We start from the raw sequence: 17,734 nt of genomic DNA on the forward strand, positions 1-17,734 counted from the left end.
AATTTTGCCCATTTAATGCTTGTGAATTATAAGTTGGAAATCCTTCTAGAAGAAACGATGGATGAATTAGTGACATGAGCTTGTACGTGGACTTCAAAAATTGTCAAGTTCTCGTTTAAATTTGAGTATTTTAAACAGAAGAGATAAATATAAATGAAATGTGTAAGTATTAATATTGTTGTCCGAGTGAATTTTTTAAATATTGCAAAAACTTTGTATATATATATATATATATATATATATATATACACATACTAGGGAACGGCCCAAAATGCATTAGCACTGGGGTGCACCTGATATAATGATTTAAATAAATAAAAAATAAAAAAGTCAGTAGCTTATTTGTCTGGGAAAAGAAAATACAAGGTTAAAGAAAGACAAAAACTCAAGATTAAAAAAAAAATCTAAACTTCAGCAAAGTTTGAGCATTGGTTTGCATCCATATTGAATTATCTATTTACTCTCTATATAATAATAAAATATTATTAATTTTTTATTTAAAAAAAATTGAAACAAAATGAAAGGAAAATGAGTACACAATCAGAATAAAAAGCACATGAAAAAGAGAAGTTAATTCATGTACGTGCACTGCGAGGCTATTAAGGGTCTAGCTTTTGGTAAAACATGATCATTCATTAAATTCTACAAGGGAGCTACACGTCAAATGGTCAAGAGTTTTAAAAACCTTTTGGTAAAATATGATCATTTATTAAATTTTACAATAGAGTTACACGTCAAATTGTCAAGGATTTTAAGTGTCTTTTGGTAAAACAGGACTTAACGAACTTAACGAAAAACAAGAAAAATTAATGGAAAAATAACAAAAATTACTATTTATAGTTATATAGTTACTTATTATAATAGAGTATATATATAGAGAGAGAATTATAAGAAACCCAGCCCTCAAATTATTTTCAAACAAAATAATTAAAAATCAATATAAAACAAAATGATTAGCCACCCTCACATGAGAAGGCTAGGGTCACCCACAACCTTTTTTTATTAAATTATGCCTAGGCAATGGGGGCTTGTCCCCTGGCCTGTCCATGTCTTAGAAATTTAAAACACAATGGGCCAGGATGCAGGTGGATATCCTACTCGCCCAGATATCCACTTAAATTTACACAGTCCTTTTGAGCATTGTTAGAACACTTAAATCCATTGCTTGCATTCTTCCTTCCCAATATATACATATATATATATATATACATATATATTTATATATATGTCTATACTGGTTGATAGTGCAATGTGCAAGGCACGTTTTTCCCGTTGTAAGAAAAAAATTCTGGAAATAACATCTATAAACAGTAAATAAAAGAGTAGTTCTCGACTGTATTGTAGTCCTAGTACATGAAATGACCAACTTATCCCTATTTTAAAGCATGAATTGACTAAATTACCCTTCCTTCTCTACAACCTAAATCTGAATCAAATCGCACCCAATTTTTTCCTCTACGTTTTTCCCTCTACCGTGCATGCCCCTCGACTCAAATGACTCTCTCCTCCACTATCGACGACCACCCTCAACCTATCATTGACGGAACGGCCTTCTCCACCATCGATTGACAACGACCTCCTTGGTAATTTTACCTTGTTGAAGACAACTCTCATTCTCTGCTTGCTATGGATTTTCTAGCTCTATTAATATTTGTAGATCACACTTATTTCTCTACTTCCAACCCCTTAAGACGGAGAATAATATTACTTTGGTAAATATGTAGAGAGGTGGACGAGTTTGAGGAATTCAAAATATTAAGATTTCGTCCCAACACTAAGAGGTTTTGGGTTTATTATCAATTGTGTTTGTAGAGAGGCCTCAGGCCAATTCAAACATTCTTTCAATTTTGGTGTTTTACAGAATTGGGTTCAAACCTTATTAGAAAGAGATCAGAATGATCACCATTTGTTGCAAATAAAGTAATTTTTGCATCAAATAGACATGTTTTCTCTCCACTAGTTTAAACAATTCGTATAAATTAAAAATAAAAAAATGGGCCGGATTGATTTATATTGTACTAAACAAGGAAGTAAAAAGCCTTGCAGGAAATAAGAAATTATTGGTTCACTTGCTACTTTGATCTCTTTGTGGGTATAATGACTGATGATGTGGGCATAATGTTTGGTGCTTGCTCTTGTATGCATCATGTTCTTTTCAATTTTCCTGCAAGTTTTTTCACCAAAAGAATGAAAATTAGTATATATTGCCTATGTTAGAAACATAATCATACTTCTAAACTTTGTTTCTAGCATTTATTAACTTTTGCTTCAATTGTTTTCTATTCTTGGTTATCAGGTTTTCTAATTTGTTACGCTTTAAATATTTTTTTTTTTTACTTTCATGTTGTGTTTTAAATATATCAAGATTGTTCTTGATGGGGAAAGGGGAAGAATGCACATCTACTAGGTGACTGTTGTTTTTTTCAAAAAGTAGAAATTATATGGATACCCCAAATGTAAGAGATGATGAGGTAGTGACTGATAATCATGGTGTAGTGCTGGGATATGATGATGATGACGTGGTTTTAGAGCTAACGTCGAAAAATGATGATGATGGGATTTCAGAGCCAACGTCGGGATGTTTTTTAAAACTGATAGAGAACTCACTTACTACTACAAGCAATATGGAAGACTAGTTGAATTCAGTATAATGACCCAAAGAAATAAAAGGGAAGATGATGAGAGTGTTAAATATGTAACACTTGGTTGTGCTCATGGTGATAAGGCAAGGAAACGTATTACCAACATTTCTAAACCACGCCTGACAACAAAGACTAATTGTAAGACGAGAATTAATGCAGTTTTGGTTGATGGTATCTTACGTATAACTACTTTCTGCAATGCACATAACCATGGATTAAGTCCACAAAAGGCAAACTTTTTTAGATGTAATCGAACAATTGATGATTCCATGAAGAGGTAGTTAGATATTAACGACAAGGCAGCCATAGGTATGGCCAAAAGTTTTAACGCATTGGTTTTCAAGGCTGGTGGTTTTGAGAAACTTCTATTTATTGAAAAAGATGCAATGAATTATATTGACAAGGCTTGACACCTTAGACTTGGCAAAGGAGATACTAATGCACTTCGTAGTTATTTTGAGAGGATGCAGTATAAGAATGATGGGTTTTAATCATCGATAGATTTGGATGATGATGGTCGATTAAAAAATGTCTTTTGGGCCGATGCACGTAGCAGAGCAGCATATAAGTATTTTGAGGATGTTATGGCATTTGATACAACAAAACTAACAAATAGATATGGCATGTCATTTGCCCCGTTTGTTGGTGTTAACAACCATGGACAGTCAATACTTTTGGGAGCAGGCTTGACATCAAGTGAAAATACTGAAACATTTGTTTTGTTGTTTGACACTTGGTTGAAATGTATGAATGGGAGGGCGCCAAAATCTATCATCACTAATCAAGACAGGACCATGAAAAATTCTATTACAATAGTCTTTCCAAATATCCAGCATAGATACTATTTGTGGCACATAATGAGAAAACTATCAGAGAAGTTGGGCTCACATGTTGAATTTAAGTGTGGTTTGAAATGTGCATTGCAGAGATGTGTTTATGATTCTCAGACTTCCGACGAGTTTGAGAAGTCTTGGGAGGTGTTTATTGACACTTACAATTTGAAGGAAATGCATGGCTTCAAATTCTCTATAGTGAGCGAATATATTGGGTTCCCGTATACCTAAAAAATACATTTTGGGCTGGGATGAGCACAACTCAGATGAGTGAGCACAACTCAGATGAGTGAGAGTATGAATGCCTTTGTTGATAGATATGTACATTCAAGGACTACGTTGAAAGAAATCATCGATCAATTCGACAATGCACTGAGGAAGAAAGTAGAGAATGAGATGGCAGCGAATTTCTATTCATTCAATTGCACAGTCCCTTGTATATCTCATTTACTCATGAAGAAAAAATTTCAAGCAATGTACACGAATTCTAAATTTAAGGAAGTGCAATAAGAAGTAATGGGAATTATCTACTCTCACTGTGTTGTCATAAAAACAGAATAGGCAATTACCACGTATGAACTTAATGACCAAAGGGAAGTTGAAGACGGTATCAAGAAGTCAACTTTGCAAGCATACTTCAATGAAGATGAGTGTGAGGCAAAGTGCATGTGTGGACTATTTGAGATGAGAGGGATTATATGTAGACACTTTCTTTCAATTTTAGCCACAAGGGATGTCCAAGTGTTGCCGAAAAAGTACATTATGGAGAGGTGGAGGAAGGACATTAAACGTAGATATGCTCTCATTCAAAACAATTACGATGACTTAAATGGTAAACCAGCTGCTAGTCAGTACTCTGGTTTGATAAAATTATGTTTCGAAGTTGCTACAAATGCATGTGAAAGCGAAGATAATTCCCTAAACATGACACAGAAGCTAAAGGCAATGAATGAGATTTACACTAAATCGAAGCCCCAAGCCACAGTTGCAAGCACTCAAGCTTCCATTGATGCCGAAATTGGAAGTTCGAAGAAAGTGTTGAGCCCTCGTGTTGTCAAAGGCAAAGGGAGACTCCCATCAAAGAGGAGACAACCTACAATAGAGAAGTTGCAAACCAAAAATAAAAAGGCTGGTAGCAAGCGACAAACAAAGAATGTATGGAAGATTTAAATAATGTGATTTTGATATAGTTTTAACAAATTTATGAATAAGTTATGTGATTTGTTTATGTATTCAAATGTAGCCCCATCACAGACGGAAGATGTATTAAACCCCACAAAATCGGTAATACTACACAAGACACCAGAAGCAGTTATTTCGTAATTGCCTGGTACTCAACAAAGCGTTATTTCTCAAGTAAATGTTAAATAATATTCCCTTTTGTCTATATTTTGAACAAATAATGCAAAGTTTTGCATACAAAATATTTCTAACTACTTGCAAGTGAACTTCGCATGTCCTGGCCCTCTCGATGATTGATGAAAGACATGGTAGACTGTGGCCCCCATTAAAGTACTTGAGATTTGAAGACGCTGTAGACTGTTATGTTGACAAAAGTTCATAACTTCAGCTGTGTAACTCTACTTTATATTCTTGTAAACTTGGTGTATTGTTGTGACATTGGATATTTATACCATTTTAAGGGTATGAAGTTATATTATGGGTATGAGATATGTTATTATTGTTCAGAATGAGAATTAATCAAAGTGTTGGATGTTTATATTAAAGTGTTGGTTCAAAGTTATAATGTATTGGGTTTTATTCAATGTAGAACAAAATACATGAAATATAGTGTAAGGAAAATACTTCTCATAACCATTCATAATGTTTACAAGTCTGATGGGTTTGAATATTACAATATTGATAAAGGTTGTAAATCTATCTATTACAACCTACTTAACAACATTACACGGTTTGATATACACTACTACTAATTTGTAATTGTTCTTGATCTCATCTAACAACAAAATATTAGAATTGCAAGTCTCCAATATCTTTCATTATATGGTTAATATACCATGAAGCTCATGAAGCTCATCCTGATCATTTTGGATGTGATCTTTCGATTTTTGAATATTTACCCTTGCACGTTGGAGTTCTTCCTCCCTCTTTTGGAGTTTTTCCTCTCATTTTTGAAATTCTTCCTATCTCTTTTAGAGGGGACGTTCTCTTTCGCACAACTTTTCCTTCATTTTCTACTTCAATATCTTCTCATAAAAAGTACTCACAGTATGACCTTCCATACAGCAAACATTTAATTAGTATGAGAAATTACAATTAATACAATAATATCTGAAAAAATGTTGCACACACAAATTTGTTTAGTGTTACATCTCTATTATAATTTGGACAAGAATACAAAAGTCGGCTTGGATTTTTTTGTGTTTTCAATAATTTTAAAAGTGCCATCTCTCTGTATAGACATTTTGGAGCATGATTCGAAGAAGATGAAGAATGCGATAAAGACACTGCGTATCAAAAATAGAAACAGTTTTCGAAACTGTGTTATGCTGGAAATGTGTTATGCCTACATCAGATAATAATCTCTTAGTACTTGCTAATATCAAATAGTAGTTATGAATGAAAAATGAATTATCATATTAACTTGGTTGTTCAATCTGGCTATACTGATTCAATTAGCTTTTGGACCTGCTGTGTTTACTTATAAGTGAACATACAAATGCAATTGCTAGTCCAACAAAAACAAGAAATAAAAAGAAGCTCAACAATGAAAGCAGAAGAAAAGCTTGCTAACTTTAAGCGAATGTTTCTTATACGATTTAGAATTTAAGACACATATTACTATGAACAAAGAGGCATATATTACTATGTATTTCCTGAGTTAGGGTAGCTAATATATTCTTCCTTAAAGTTCTCAAAGTTTCAAAAACAAGGTAAAAATCAATAACAATGAAGGACATATGATAGACTGCATGAAAGGAAGAATTTACCCGTGTCTTGTACCTCTTTCTTGCCAATTGCATAATAATAGATAAAAGATAGTAGAATTCAAAACCACTCAATTCACTACATTAGTCCATTTTGAACGATTGGTCTTGAGAAGACAGCATATAAGGTTTTTCTAGTAAGTGCAAATGGGCATTCTTTTTTTATGGATATGATAAAAGTGTAAATGGGTATTCTTAGACCAAATTGATATATGGTGGTAATGAGAGGGATAGAATGACATGAAAGCATATTGATGGGTATCATGCTCTTTTTTATAAGAAGACAGGTATACCTAAGGTTTATGCGTGCAGGTGCAGTACCTAATGTTAAGACACAAATCAAGCACACATATCTAGAGAAGTAAGTGGGAATTCTATGTTTAGCTCACAACTAGGGCCATTTTATTTGGTAGAAATTTAGTGGTGCCCATTTTCAGAAGAGAGTATTTTGCAAATCACTTACACAGTTGGTAAATTATAGTATTCAAGTAATAAGTGAGTTGCAAGAAGCCTATCAACAAGTCTACAAGTTCAACCACATACACTGCAGGTATAAATTACCATATGGAACTCATTCACAAATTTGAGCAAACACGTAGAGTGCACAATCAAAACCAGAAATATTTTTTACAAACAAGCTTAACACAAATTTACAAACAAGTAAAACCAATTCAAGATTCACGCTCAAGCGAAGAATTACATGCAGAAGAAGACACTGAAAGAAACCAATATCCCTTACCAAAAACATTTCAAATCGCAGAAAAGGAAATCCCTCACCAAAAATATTTCAAATCGTAGAGAATGGATAAAATACTCTATGGGTGATGACGACGTAACTTGCTCAGGGGAGCGGTGATGGCGATGGAGACGACCACGACGATAGTCAAGCTCAATTGGCTTGGGCAAGTTTCGGCTATGGGTATGGAGATGAAGAGGTCTAGGGCGAGGTCTTGGCCAGAAGACCTAGAGCAGGTATGTTCTTTTCCTTTAATGAAACGCAATGTTTCATTTATAAAATGAAACGATACATTTCATTTATGGCCTGCAATGCAGACCCTGAATGAGGGAATGCAATAAGAATAATTCTAAATAAAATATAGTTGAAAATAGGATAATGTAGAGTAGCATAAAGACTTGGTATAAAAATCTGAAATTTGTTGAATTGAATAGCAATAGGTTAATGCATAAGGTGGGTGAAAAGTAGCATCCAAAAATATATATTTTTGTTTCTTGTCCAAATCCTTTAATTCAAAACAATTATTTGCACTGAAAATAATCAAAATGTCACACCAAAATGCAAAAACTATGTATACATGTGCAACGTAGAGAAAGGCAATAATAATCTTATATTCTACAATAAAAATTAAATTCTATAATCTTGTCTAGCATCATTAATCCTGAAACAATCCAAAATTGAAAACAGCTAAACTATCACCCAATATTTTCTAAAACCATCTTGCCATAGATTCAGTCCACTAAGTATCACATCTTGTCATCTTGTCAATCCAAATTTAGCACAACACAGAAAATTACCTTCAAATATATTCTAAGATCATTTTACACTAACTAAACATAGGTACGATGCAACTATTTTTTGGGACAATAAAAATAGTTGTTATATAGTTAAGGTGATATATACATCCAAGAGTTATGTTGTATATCATCTACGGTATGAATGGAAAAGACATTGAATTTTTTGTTGCGTTGTCTCCACTGGCCCATGTCTATATTAAGTTGCATGGTCCATTGTTTTTCAGAAGTTCTCGCTAGCTGCTGCCATGTCTTGCAAATAAGGCAAATACTCCTGCATTGATCGAATTTTGATTGTTTGCATAATTAATACAGAAATAAAATCTTTAATAAGCACCAAAAATAGTAAGAATCATAAATAAATATAACTGGTGTACTTTTGTGATTGTTGTTAGCTTGGTTTAAACATTAAAGACATGTCGATTGTATTAAATACTAGTTTTGTATGTTTGGTTGAGAAATTTATATGATCAAAAAACATGAATGTAAATGAGAATTAAAGTGCAATGATTATCTACGAAAGAATTGAATCAAACTTTGTGATGTTTGTGTTAATCACATTTATTGTTATGATAAATTTTTATTGGCGCATTGTTATCAAGTTTTTTGCGGATTGAAAATAGGGAAAAGAAATTTTGGATTAGAGAATACTTATAATGGAAGAAATTATATTGTGAGTGCTAGATGGGTTGCATTTCAAGACAAAATGTTGGAACTGCTTGTTTTTTTAGTTATGATGTTTTTTTAATTATACTATTTTTTTAAACCCGTCATAACAAAATTAAAATGTTTAATGTTAAATGCTCTAAAGAGATGGATCGTTCTATGCAAGGAAAAAAAAAAAGAATTATGAGCATCTTTTTAGAGCATTTAGTTATTTTGATTGTTGAATTGTTAGTTGAAGGTGTGGAAGAATTTTTGTATTTAATATTTTGTTGCCATCAACATCTTTGAGAAATGTAGGAAAAACATAACCATCCCCATAACATTATTTCACTATTTTATTAAAATCTTATTCATTTATTTGCTCCATTTTGGGGACAAATGAAACATTTTTTTATTTTTTTTGTTTTACTATTACAATATGTTTTGCCTTCTTGTAGATAATACAAAAAAAATTTAGACCATAGAACCTTTGCCATTTAATTTAATTTTAGATAATACAAAAAAGAAATTAACATCACATATGTGCAGATTTAATTTATAGTTATTGGTGTAATACATTTTGGGTTTTTTTTCTTGGAATGAGAAGCTAAATATAGTTGCATATGGATGAATTTATCTGTTTAAGTGTTAAATCATTTCAAATGAAATGTTTCTTGCTTCAATATAATGGAACTTAATGTGATTTTTTTTATAATTAATAATCAGAAAGATTTATAAAATCACTTGTAGACACTCAATCAAATGGTTAGCGGAACGACACTCAATCCATTGTCAAGGAAGCACAACCATGCATGTAAAAGATATAACAATAAATTTGAGGAGAAAATAAATCTTCATTTCCTAAGAACAACCACTACACTCAACCAAACAGTCAAGGAAAGAACACTTAAATCCATTATCAAGCAAACACAACTATGTAAAAAGATATAACAATAAGTTTGTAGAGAAAATAAATTTTTATTTCCTAAAAACAACCACTACACTCAAGCAAACAGTCAAGAAAAGAACATTTAATCCATTGTCAAGCAAACACAACTATGTAAAAAGATATAACAATAAATTGAGGAGAAAATAAATTTTTATTTCCTAAGAACAACCACTACATGTGACATACATGAGTCATTAGAAGAAAAATCCTAAGCCAAATGCTTATCTAATTTTACATTGATAACCTATGAAAATAAAATCACTAACGATCGAACAGATTTTAACGTTAGGAACAACCTGTTATAGCAAAAATCAGGACATTTTTTTTATTGATCTAAACCATCCAACGTCACTTAGAGCATCCTCATTGTCTTGGTCAAATGAGGAAGTTGGCTAAAATTTGTATAATTGATGTCAAAAACATCCCACATTGAATTAGACAAATCTAAAATAATTTAGACTTTTGCTACAGTGGTTAGCCAAATATGGAGAACCACAACTGATTCACCAAATATTAAAATACTAATTTCTCACTCCAAACAAACATTAAAATATTAGTTTCTCACTCCAAACAAAAATACTATTTGGTTTGTAATTAAAAAATTTAGATAGAATTTTAAATGAGTTTAATCAAATTTTTTTGTTATTAGCATTAAATGACTTTTAAAAATATGATTTTTTTAATATTAATTTAATTAGAATATTATTATTATTAACATTTAATTGGTAGAGATACAAAATGTGATAAAAATAAATTAAATAAAAATATTATTAAATTAATAATATTTTATTATTATATAGAAATTGAATGGATAATCCAATGTGGGGGTTGAATTTAAATGGAATAGGCAAATGTAAAAAAGTGTGATATTGACTAAATTTTGAAGATGAATTTGGCCAAGCCAATGAGGATGCTCTTACAGAAACATTGAGAAACCAAATAAATAAACAAAAATAAATAAAACAAACGATGAAATCCAAAGAAAAATTCAAATTTTTTTCCATACATATTAAGAATCAAGTCAAAAAATAATATTGACAGCCAAGAAACAAAAATCGAAAATGTCGAATACCCTCGGACTCAACTGTTTTCAATACAACCAACATGGAAAAAAATGCAAAACAGAGAAATTGAGAAAGGAAAAGCGATAGACAAAACATAAAAAATAAAGAAATATGGAGCAAAAGTACAAAAACTTTAGGACATATGAGTGTTTGTGAAGTACCTTTCAGATTCATATTTCGTAGAAAAGAAAAAAAAATAGGAATAGAAAGGGGCATACCCACACGGCACCGCAAAGACCAACGAACAAATACCCAGCAGCAAATGGAAGTTTTTTTTTTTTTTTTTGGCACCTCACCTTCGAGATTCCACTAATTGATGGTAAAAACTAAAAATAAAAAATGCCAACCTCCTCTCCAATACCTTTACGGTCAATGCTCTTCAACACGATCAACACAAAAAAAAAATAATAAATGGAAAATGCAAGAATGGAGAAACAAATAATGAAAAAGGCATGAACAAAAAAGAAAAGAAAAACACAGCAAAATCCAAAAAAAAAAAAAAACAGGAGTGTATAGAAAGTACATTTCAGATCCAAATCTCGTAGAAAGGAAAAAAATAGGAATTGAAAGAAGTATACCCACAATGCACCACGAAGACCAACGAAGAAAACCAATCAAGATATACCCAAGAACGAATCGAAGCTTTTCTTCGGCGCTTCACCTTCGATGTTCCTCTTGCAACCCTCTCATCAGCCGATGTTCCTCTTGCAACCCTTCGAGAATTGAAAAACATAGCCCATCAGCCGACCAATAAATTTACTTTTCTAACAACACATCATACAATCGCACTGTACAAGAACCAAAAGTGTAAAACCGAATGCAAAATAAACCAATTTTGTTCAGACCAAACCAGAAAATAAAAGGACAACAAAGAGCAACACAAGAACAGAAGCTACGCCCTGTCAAGAAAAAATGAAATGTAAAAGAAGCAAATTCAAAACCAATAACTGCAGTCAACAGGAGCAAAAATGCATATATGCGATAAAGCAGGGACAAAAAGGTACATAAACGATAAGACAAATCATCAAACAAGGACAGAAACGTAAATAAGAGAAATATTGAGGGATAGAAGCGGAAAGCAAAGAGGCAAAAATGCACAGAAAGAACAAGACAAATCAACAAACAAAGGCAGAAACGTAAATAAGAGAATCATAGAGGGACAGAAATGGAAAGCAAAGATCCTCTAAAAAGAACTGTTCATTTATGGATAAACTCTTTTATAATAGTAGTAGATATATGTCACTTTGTACTAATCGAATATACCCAATAGGCCTGGTATTATTTTTATTTGTTTCCTTAGGAGAATGTATATGAGTTCAAAGAGTGAAAAGCTTAATTCTATACAATGGAGAAGACCGCTTATCTATCGATGGCTATAACTATAGAAAAATAAGAATAATGATAGTCTTACCACTCTTCTACTACCCTTCTACTGTTCTTTTTAATTTTTTTAATTTTTTTTTAAAAAAATATTTTACTTAATAGTTAAAAAAGTGACTATTAATGAAATTGTATATTTTTTAAATTTTTTCTTAATGATTAAAGATAATAAAAAAATACACTTAAAAGAAAAAAAAAATACAAAGAGTAATAAAGTGGTGGTAAAAGGGTTGTAAGTCTACCATTATCCTATAAACAAACATAAAAAGTGTGTGCGTCATCCTATATACCATACAAGAGATCATAGACAAGGAAAAAGAAGCGTTTCCCCCCTTTCTCCCCCTCAAGGGATTAGAAAGCCATGGGAAGAATGTACAGGCTAGTTGTGAACTCCATACTAAGTAGTGTGTATTGATGGGATATGAAATCTGGCATTGTTTGATGGAAAAAATTCTTACTCTTTATATATAGTAGTTTAAATGAGACTAATTATATTGTTAACTAGTCTTTTTAAAATATACGCTCATATATGACTTGATCCTCCCTTAAATCATTATAAATAGTAGAGTCAATCTCAACCAAATTCAAGAAGCGCCGGACAAAATATGAGATCGCACATTGCTTTAAAGGTCCTGACAAAAAATAGTATAGAAAAACAGTGTAGAGCAATACAAATAAAAAAGAACCGCATGGCTTTGATTAGAAAACTATTATTCTTTATTCTAGATTTTGTTGTTTTTAGTCGCAAAAACTAATACATCATGTGATCATACTAAATGATGAGTACATGCGGCATATGAAATCTCACATATCTTAATTGGGCCCAGACCAAAAATAGTTTAATAAAAGTAGTGTAGCTTAAAAAAAAAGGACATACTTTTGATTAGAGAACTATTATTCGTTATCTTATATTTTTTTCATATTCAGTCACACGAATTAATATGTCGTATTTTAAATAACTAGTCATTAAGTGTTGACTTATAAAGTCACTTAAGCATACATCATCACTTAGTGCGACTAAAAATAACAAAAATAAAGATAAAAAGTAATATTACTCTTTTGATTATTACAGAAAAATCATTTTCATTTCATTAATATAAGACTCTAATCAGAAGTTTCAGCCAAACTTCAACTCTATATATCTGTACACACTATTTATGGCTGTCTTTTAAGAAAAGACTTTCCTTTACATGTGATTGTATTGCTTTCTTTTTGTGGAGCCATGGTTTTCATGGATGTAGCCAATTAAGTGGTTGAAGAATATATATTAAAACCTATTTATTTAATTAGCTCATCAGTTTCTTGTGTCCCTAAAAACGAGTGTTGCTATTTTTTATTGATTAAATAAATAAAAAAATATTTACAATCGTAAATTGTACAACCGCTGCATAATCATTTTGAAAAAAATGAATAAAACATAAGACACATATAAAAATTAATTTTTTAATAATATATCCCTATTATTTTTCAAAACGATTACACGACATTTATGCATTTCACGATTGTATGTAGAATTACTCATTCACAAGTTGAATACCAGGTTTCCCTCTTTCGATTCAGAGAATACATCTGAATTCAAAACTAGGTTTTCATTTTTTAGACAGACGTTCAAACTGGGGGGACAAATGAGGTGGAGTTCTATGTAATCAATATTATTAAAAAAGAAGCAAAAATCATTGGTTTCTCATATTCACACCATGCTTATTAAACAGGATCAACGTGTGTTTTCTCCCAAGACCGACCGTCGGTTTTTCCTTCCGTGGCGTTTTTTGTGCACTATTTTTTCTTTTTTTCAGTGTTTTCTCTATGTAATTTATTTATACATTGTCTTTATTTTCAAGAAAACAAAAAAATCCAAAAACATTTGTCCCTTCGGACTTAGGTCCAAAGGGTGTTGTCCCCCCTCCGCTTAGTCGGTGATGTTGGGGTTTGGTTTCTCCATACTCAATCTAATTGGGTATGGAGTTTTATGTTTGGTTACTGTGAACTCTGTTGGGAACAGAATTGTGCTATCTCTTAGACTTCGATCTTTAGAGATAAGCCGTCTGGACTAGATCATGTCAGTCACATTAATGTACTGAGATTCTACTAACGTTTGTAATTGACTTGTTGTTTGAAGTCAAAGATGTATGTCCTCTTAAATGAATGGATTGAGATCCTTTTTATCAAAAAAAAAAAACAGGATCAACGGGAAACATGAATACCCAACGGCATGTCATTATTCAGCATGAAACAACAGGTGGGGTAGATGCCATAAAAGTGTTCAAAAATGTGAGCAATATGCATACGCATGCATCAGATACTCATATATTCAGTACCCAAAGTTTACTGATAACGACCATTAAGTTACTAGAATGGACGGTTCCACAAAAGGAAAATCCCACATGGAGCTGTTCTCTTGTGCCTCAAAATTTCACCTCCGTTGTCCATGTACCCTGAACGCTAGGGTGTTTTGTTAAGTGTCTTGTCTTCAATTTCACTACCTTCCTGCCCAATGCATTCCTTAGCCTGGTTGCATGTAGAAGGATGTCTTCGGGATCCATATTCTTCACACATATCACCCGTTCATTTTTGTTCCCTGTGGCATTTGGCTCAAGAAATCCTTATTTAAACTTCAGGAGTTTTGCAGTAAATTCACATGAGGGGGGGTTTAAGTCTTACGGTAAAAAGCTTTCAAATGTGGATGCTGCCCACGAATGAGTTCAGTGACAACTTCTAACCGAGGATTTTTCTCTCTAAATGAGGGTAGATTTGACTCCATAAATGCCCTGTCATAATGATTCCATTAGATAAGAATACGAAAGGGAATCACTAGATAAGAAAACGTAACTCCATAACAACTGAGCCCATTAAAACAAGAAAATGAAAAGAAAAAAAAAAAAGAAAGAAGATTCACATAATGCATTCAATTATCAATTTCCACTACCTGAAAACAAACTATACACCTCTTGTCCAAGCACTTCTAAGAGCTAGAGGCTCCAAAAATAATCGGGAACTCCTACAACTCCTGGATGAACAACTTTGTTGAGATAGATGAAATTAATGGATGGGTGGACACAATTTTCATGACTGAGACCCAAGATAACTTCATTATCATTCAAAGTATTGACCTTTAGATGAATCTTCACCAATTGGATAAATAAGTACTATCTCCATTTTGACATCAACGTTTTATCAGTATCTTGTCACCAACTCTTAGTGTAATGAAGCTTGAAACAAGTACCTAGGGATGATCTAAAAGAGCAAGCCAATGGATTTACTACCTAGGTACAAAGTACTACATATAACTCCAAGAAAATTTAAAGAATGCTTCAAATCACATTAGGAAGTTATATGAAACCTATCGATCTGCAATCCCAAGATAACTTCATTATGGCCCGTAAAAAGAAAGTTATATGTGATAGTGTATTGCCACACTATAACTTTGTCACTGCATTGATTTCCAAACCGATCTTCACATTCTACCAAACAATTCTCATCAGAAATTTAATAGGTCTGAAGCTGTCATGACTCCAGAGGGGGAAAAAAAAGGCCAACAGTGAATTACCCTGCCTATAGTCTAATGAGTTCTGAAATATCAGAAAGTGATGCTATTCATGAAGATGCTATTGGTCACATATAATCAGCCCAGTAGCCCAACATGCAAATGTGTCTGGCTAGGAATACATAGAGAGAGCTAGAGTTACAAAGTCTACAGGGATTCCCCGCCAGCCAACTATAAAATTCCCTAGGACACTGTTTTCTGCATACATTAAATGACTGGTGCTTAAATGACTGGTGCTAATTATAATTTTAGACATTCCCAAGACAACACACACATACATAATGCGATAGTTTTCATTGTTGAATTTCTATTGCAGAGATGTCTTCTCTTAAAAGACTTCAAGACCAAAAACAAAACTGTTCAATTGTATCTAGCATGCTCACGTTTGAACTCAAGACCTTCCAACAAAGCAAGGTACAGACCTTTAACTTCCATTTCTAATATCATTCTAATAACTCAAAAGAAATGGCAATAGACCAATCCATTATGCCGAACAATCAATATACAAGAACAAAGCACAGGCTCCCTTGCAAATGATTATACAGTAAACATTAAAGCATACTCAATCATGTTCTTCCACTTCAAACAGTTTATCTCAAGAAATAAAAACATTTCAACAATCAATAAAATGCATATGAGAAAATTAGCTTAAAAGGCATACCTGATGCCCCTACTACTTCCACCCCAATCACTATAGCTCACAATCAGCTTTTGAAGTTGCCATACACCTCTCAAGGCCATCTGACTTTAAACGTGATGCGTTATTAGAGAAATAGAAACTCTATAAAGATTTAAAAAACCTGAATTAAGAAAGTTTCAAACTAAAATATGAAAAGGTAACTAGGAATAGCTAGAACAGCGCTAATCAGAGCAGACCTAGGCATACAGAAGAGCGGAATGCAACTGAATACGAAGATTATTGTTTTTGTGGTAATTTTGTCAAAAGGGAATTGTACTTTCCATGTACTCGTCTTTGAAATAAACAAGAAAATGACAAGAAATTTTCTTAAATGTATTTCCATAGTGATAAAGGTAGCTGTATTTCCTCGACGATTTTTGAACATCTTCATGAATTCTTTTAGGTTTTGCCAAGAAAAAGTTATTTTATTTTGTATTGAAATTCAAAGCCATTAATTTCGCACATGTACAGAACATTCAGATTTTTGGGGGAAAAACGCGTGATTTGCTCAAACTGAGAACAACAGAGAGAATGGTGGTTGCAAGGACAAACTCACATGCAGAAGCATTTCAAAGAGAGAGAAAGATCTGGAAAAGGTTCCTGTAGACTTACCTTCGTTGATCACTGTAACAACCGCCGGATAAGAAGGAGGAGGAGGAGGAGGAGGAGCAGGTGGGAGCGACGGCAGCAGGCAAGGAAGGGGCTGCTTCAGTCAATGGAGTCAAGAACAAACCCTTTCTGGAAACCGAGGTACAAGTGCAACCGTGCAAATGAATGTGTTCAAGTGAGGTGGAGGCAAGTCTGGAGGGTGCACGCGTGGAGTCATGGGCCATGGGCTTTTCATTTTATGTTGGGTCTGGGTAGAGTAGTGTAGTGAGAGTGTTATTTGATTTTAATTGTCACGAGTCATTCTAGTGGGCCGTGGGCCTGAGTCTTTAGTATTAGTCCTTTTTTGTGTTTTTTGATGGAATAGTATTTAGTCCTGGTTGAGTCCGTATGTAATAGCCTTGCATGGCCCAGCAGTAGTCTTTATTATTGTATTCCCCGGAACCTGTAGAGGTATCAAACAGTTTAATCAAAGGATGATGATACACTTACATCTTTATATTTGTTTTACCATTCAGTTATTTTTTTTTCTCTTTTTGCTATTTGAATTTGGATTAAAAATCTCAGAATATGACTTTCTTGCATAATCTAGAAGAAAACAAATATTTTTATAAAATTAAATTTATTTTTAATTAAATTACATTATTATGTTGGTTAATTGAATTTATTTTCTTCTAAATTATTCAAGAATGTCATTTTATGAGATTTTCAATCAAAATTCAAAGAGTAAAAGAAAAAAAAATAACTGAGTAGTAAAGTAATGGTAAAGGAAATATAAAGCTATCATTACCCTTAATCAAAACCCTATTTCTCTTTCTCAGACTCTGGAGGGGCTTTTCCCTCAAAGAAAGCAACCACATTTCCATTTCTCATGTTATTATTTCTCAATTTATCAGTTGTGTTACAAGTGGTAT

The 17,734-nt window shown here is 32.7% G+C and overlaps 2 protein-coding genes across 4 annotated transcripts; one reads left to right on the forward strand and one right to left on the reverse strand.

Annotated features, from left to right (window-relative positions):
• The first annotated feature begins 2,441 nt into the window (after positions 1-2,441).
• LOC109003320 (protein FAR1-RELATED SEQUENCE 9-like) lies at positions 2,442-4,645 on the forward strand. Its single transcript, XM_035687716.1, has 3 exons — positions 2,442-2,522; positions 3,569-3,673; positions 4,037-4,645. Exons 1-3 carry the CDS (start codon positions 2,442-2,444, stop codon positions 4,643-4,645), a joined length of 795 nt encoding a protein of 264 aa, XP_035543609.1.
• Positions 4,646-14,175: 9,530 nt separating this feature from the next.
• Positions 14,176-16,989, reverse strand: LOC109003321 (54S ribosomal protein L51, mitochondrial-like). Of its 3 annotated transcripts, none has more exons than XM_035685797.1 (4): positions 16,827-16,989; positions 16,197-16,276; positions 14,653-14,759; positions 14,176-14,569 (listed from the first exon to the last, which is right to left on the reverse strand). In XM_035685797.1, exons 2-4 carry the CDS (start codon positions 16,274-16,276, stop codon positions 14,397-14,399), a joined length of 360 nt encoding a protein of 119 aa, XP_035541690.1. In that variant the 5' UTR covers positions 16,827-16,989; the 3' UTR covers positions 14,176-14,396. The 3 variants fall into 3 exon arrangements, with proteins under 3 accessions (XP_035541690.1, XP_035541687.1, XP_035541691.1); XM_035685794.1 differs by having other exon boundaries at positions 16,197-16,280; XM_035685798.1 differs by having other exon boundaries at positions 16,197-16,316; positions 16,827-16,981.
• Positions 16,990-17,734: the final 745 nt, after the last annotated feature.

This window comes from Juglans regia, chromosome 2, assembly GCF_001411555.2.
Source record: "Juglans regia cultivar Chandler chromosome 2, Walnut 2.0, whole genome shotgun sequence".
Lineage (NCBI taxonomy): Eukaryota > Viridiplantae > Streptophyta > Magnoliopsida > Fagales > Juglandaceae > Juglans > Juglans regia.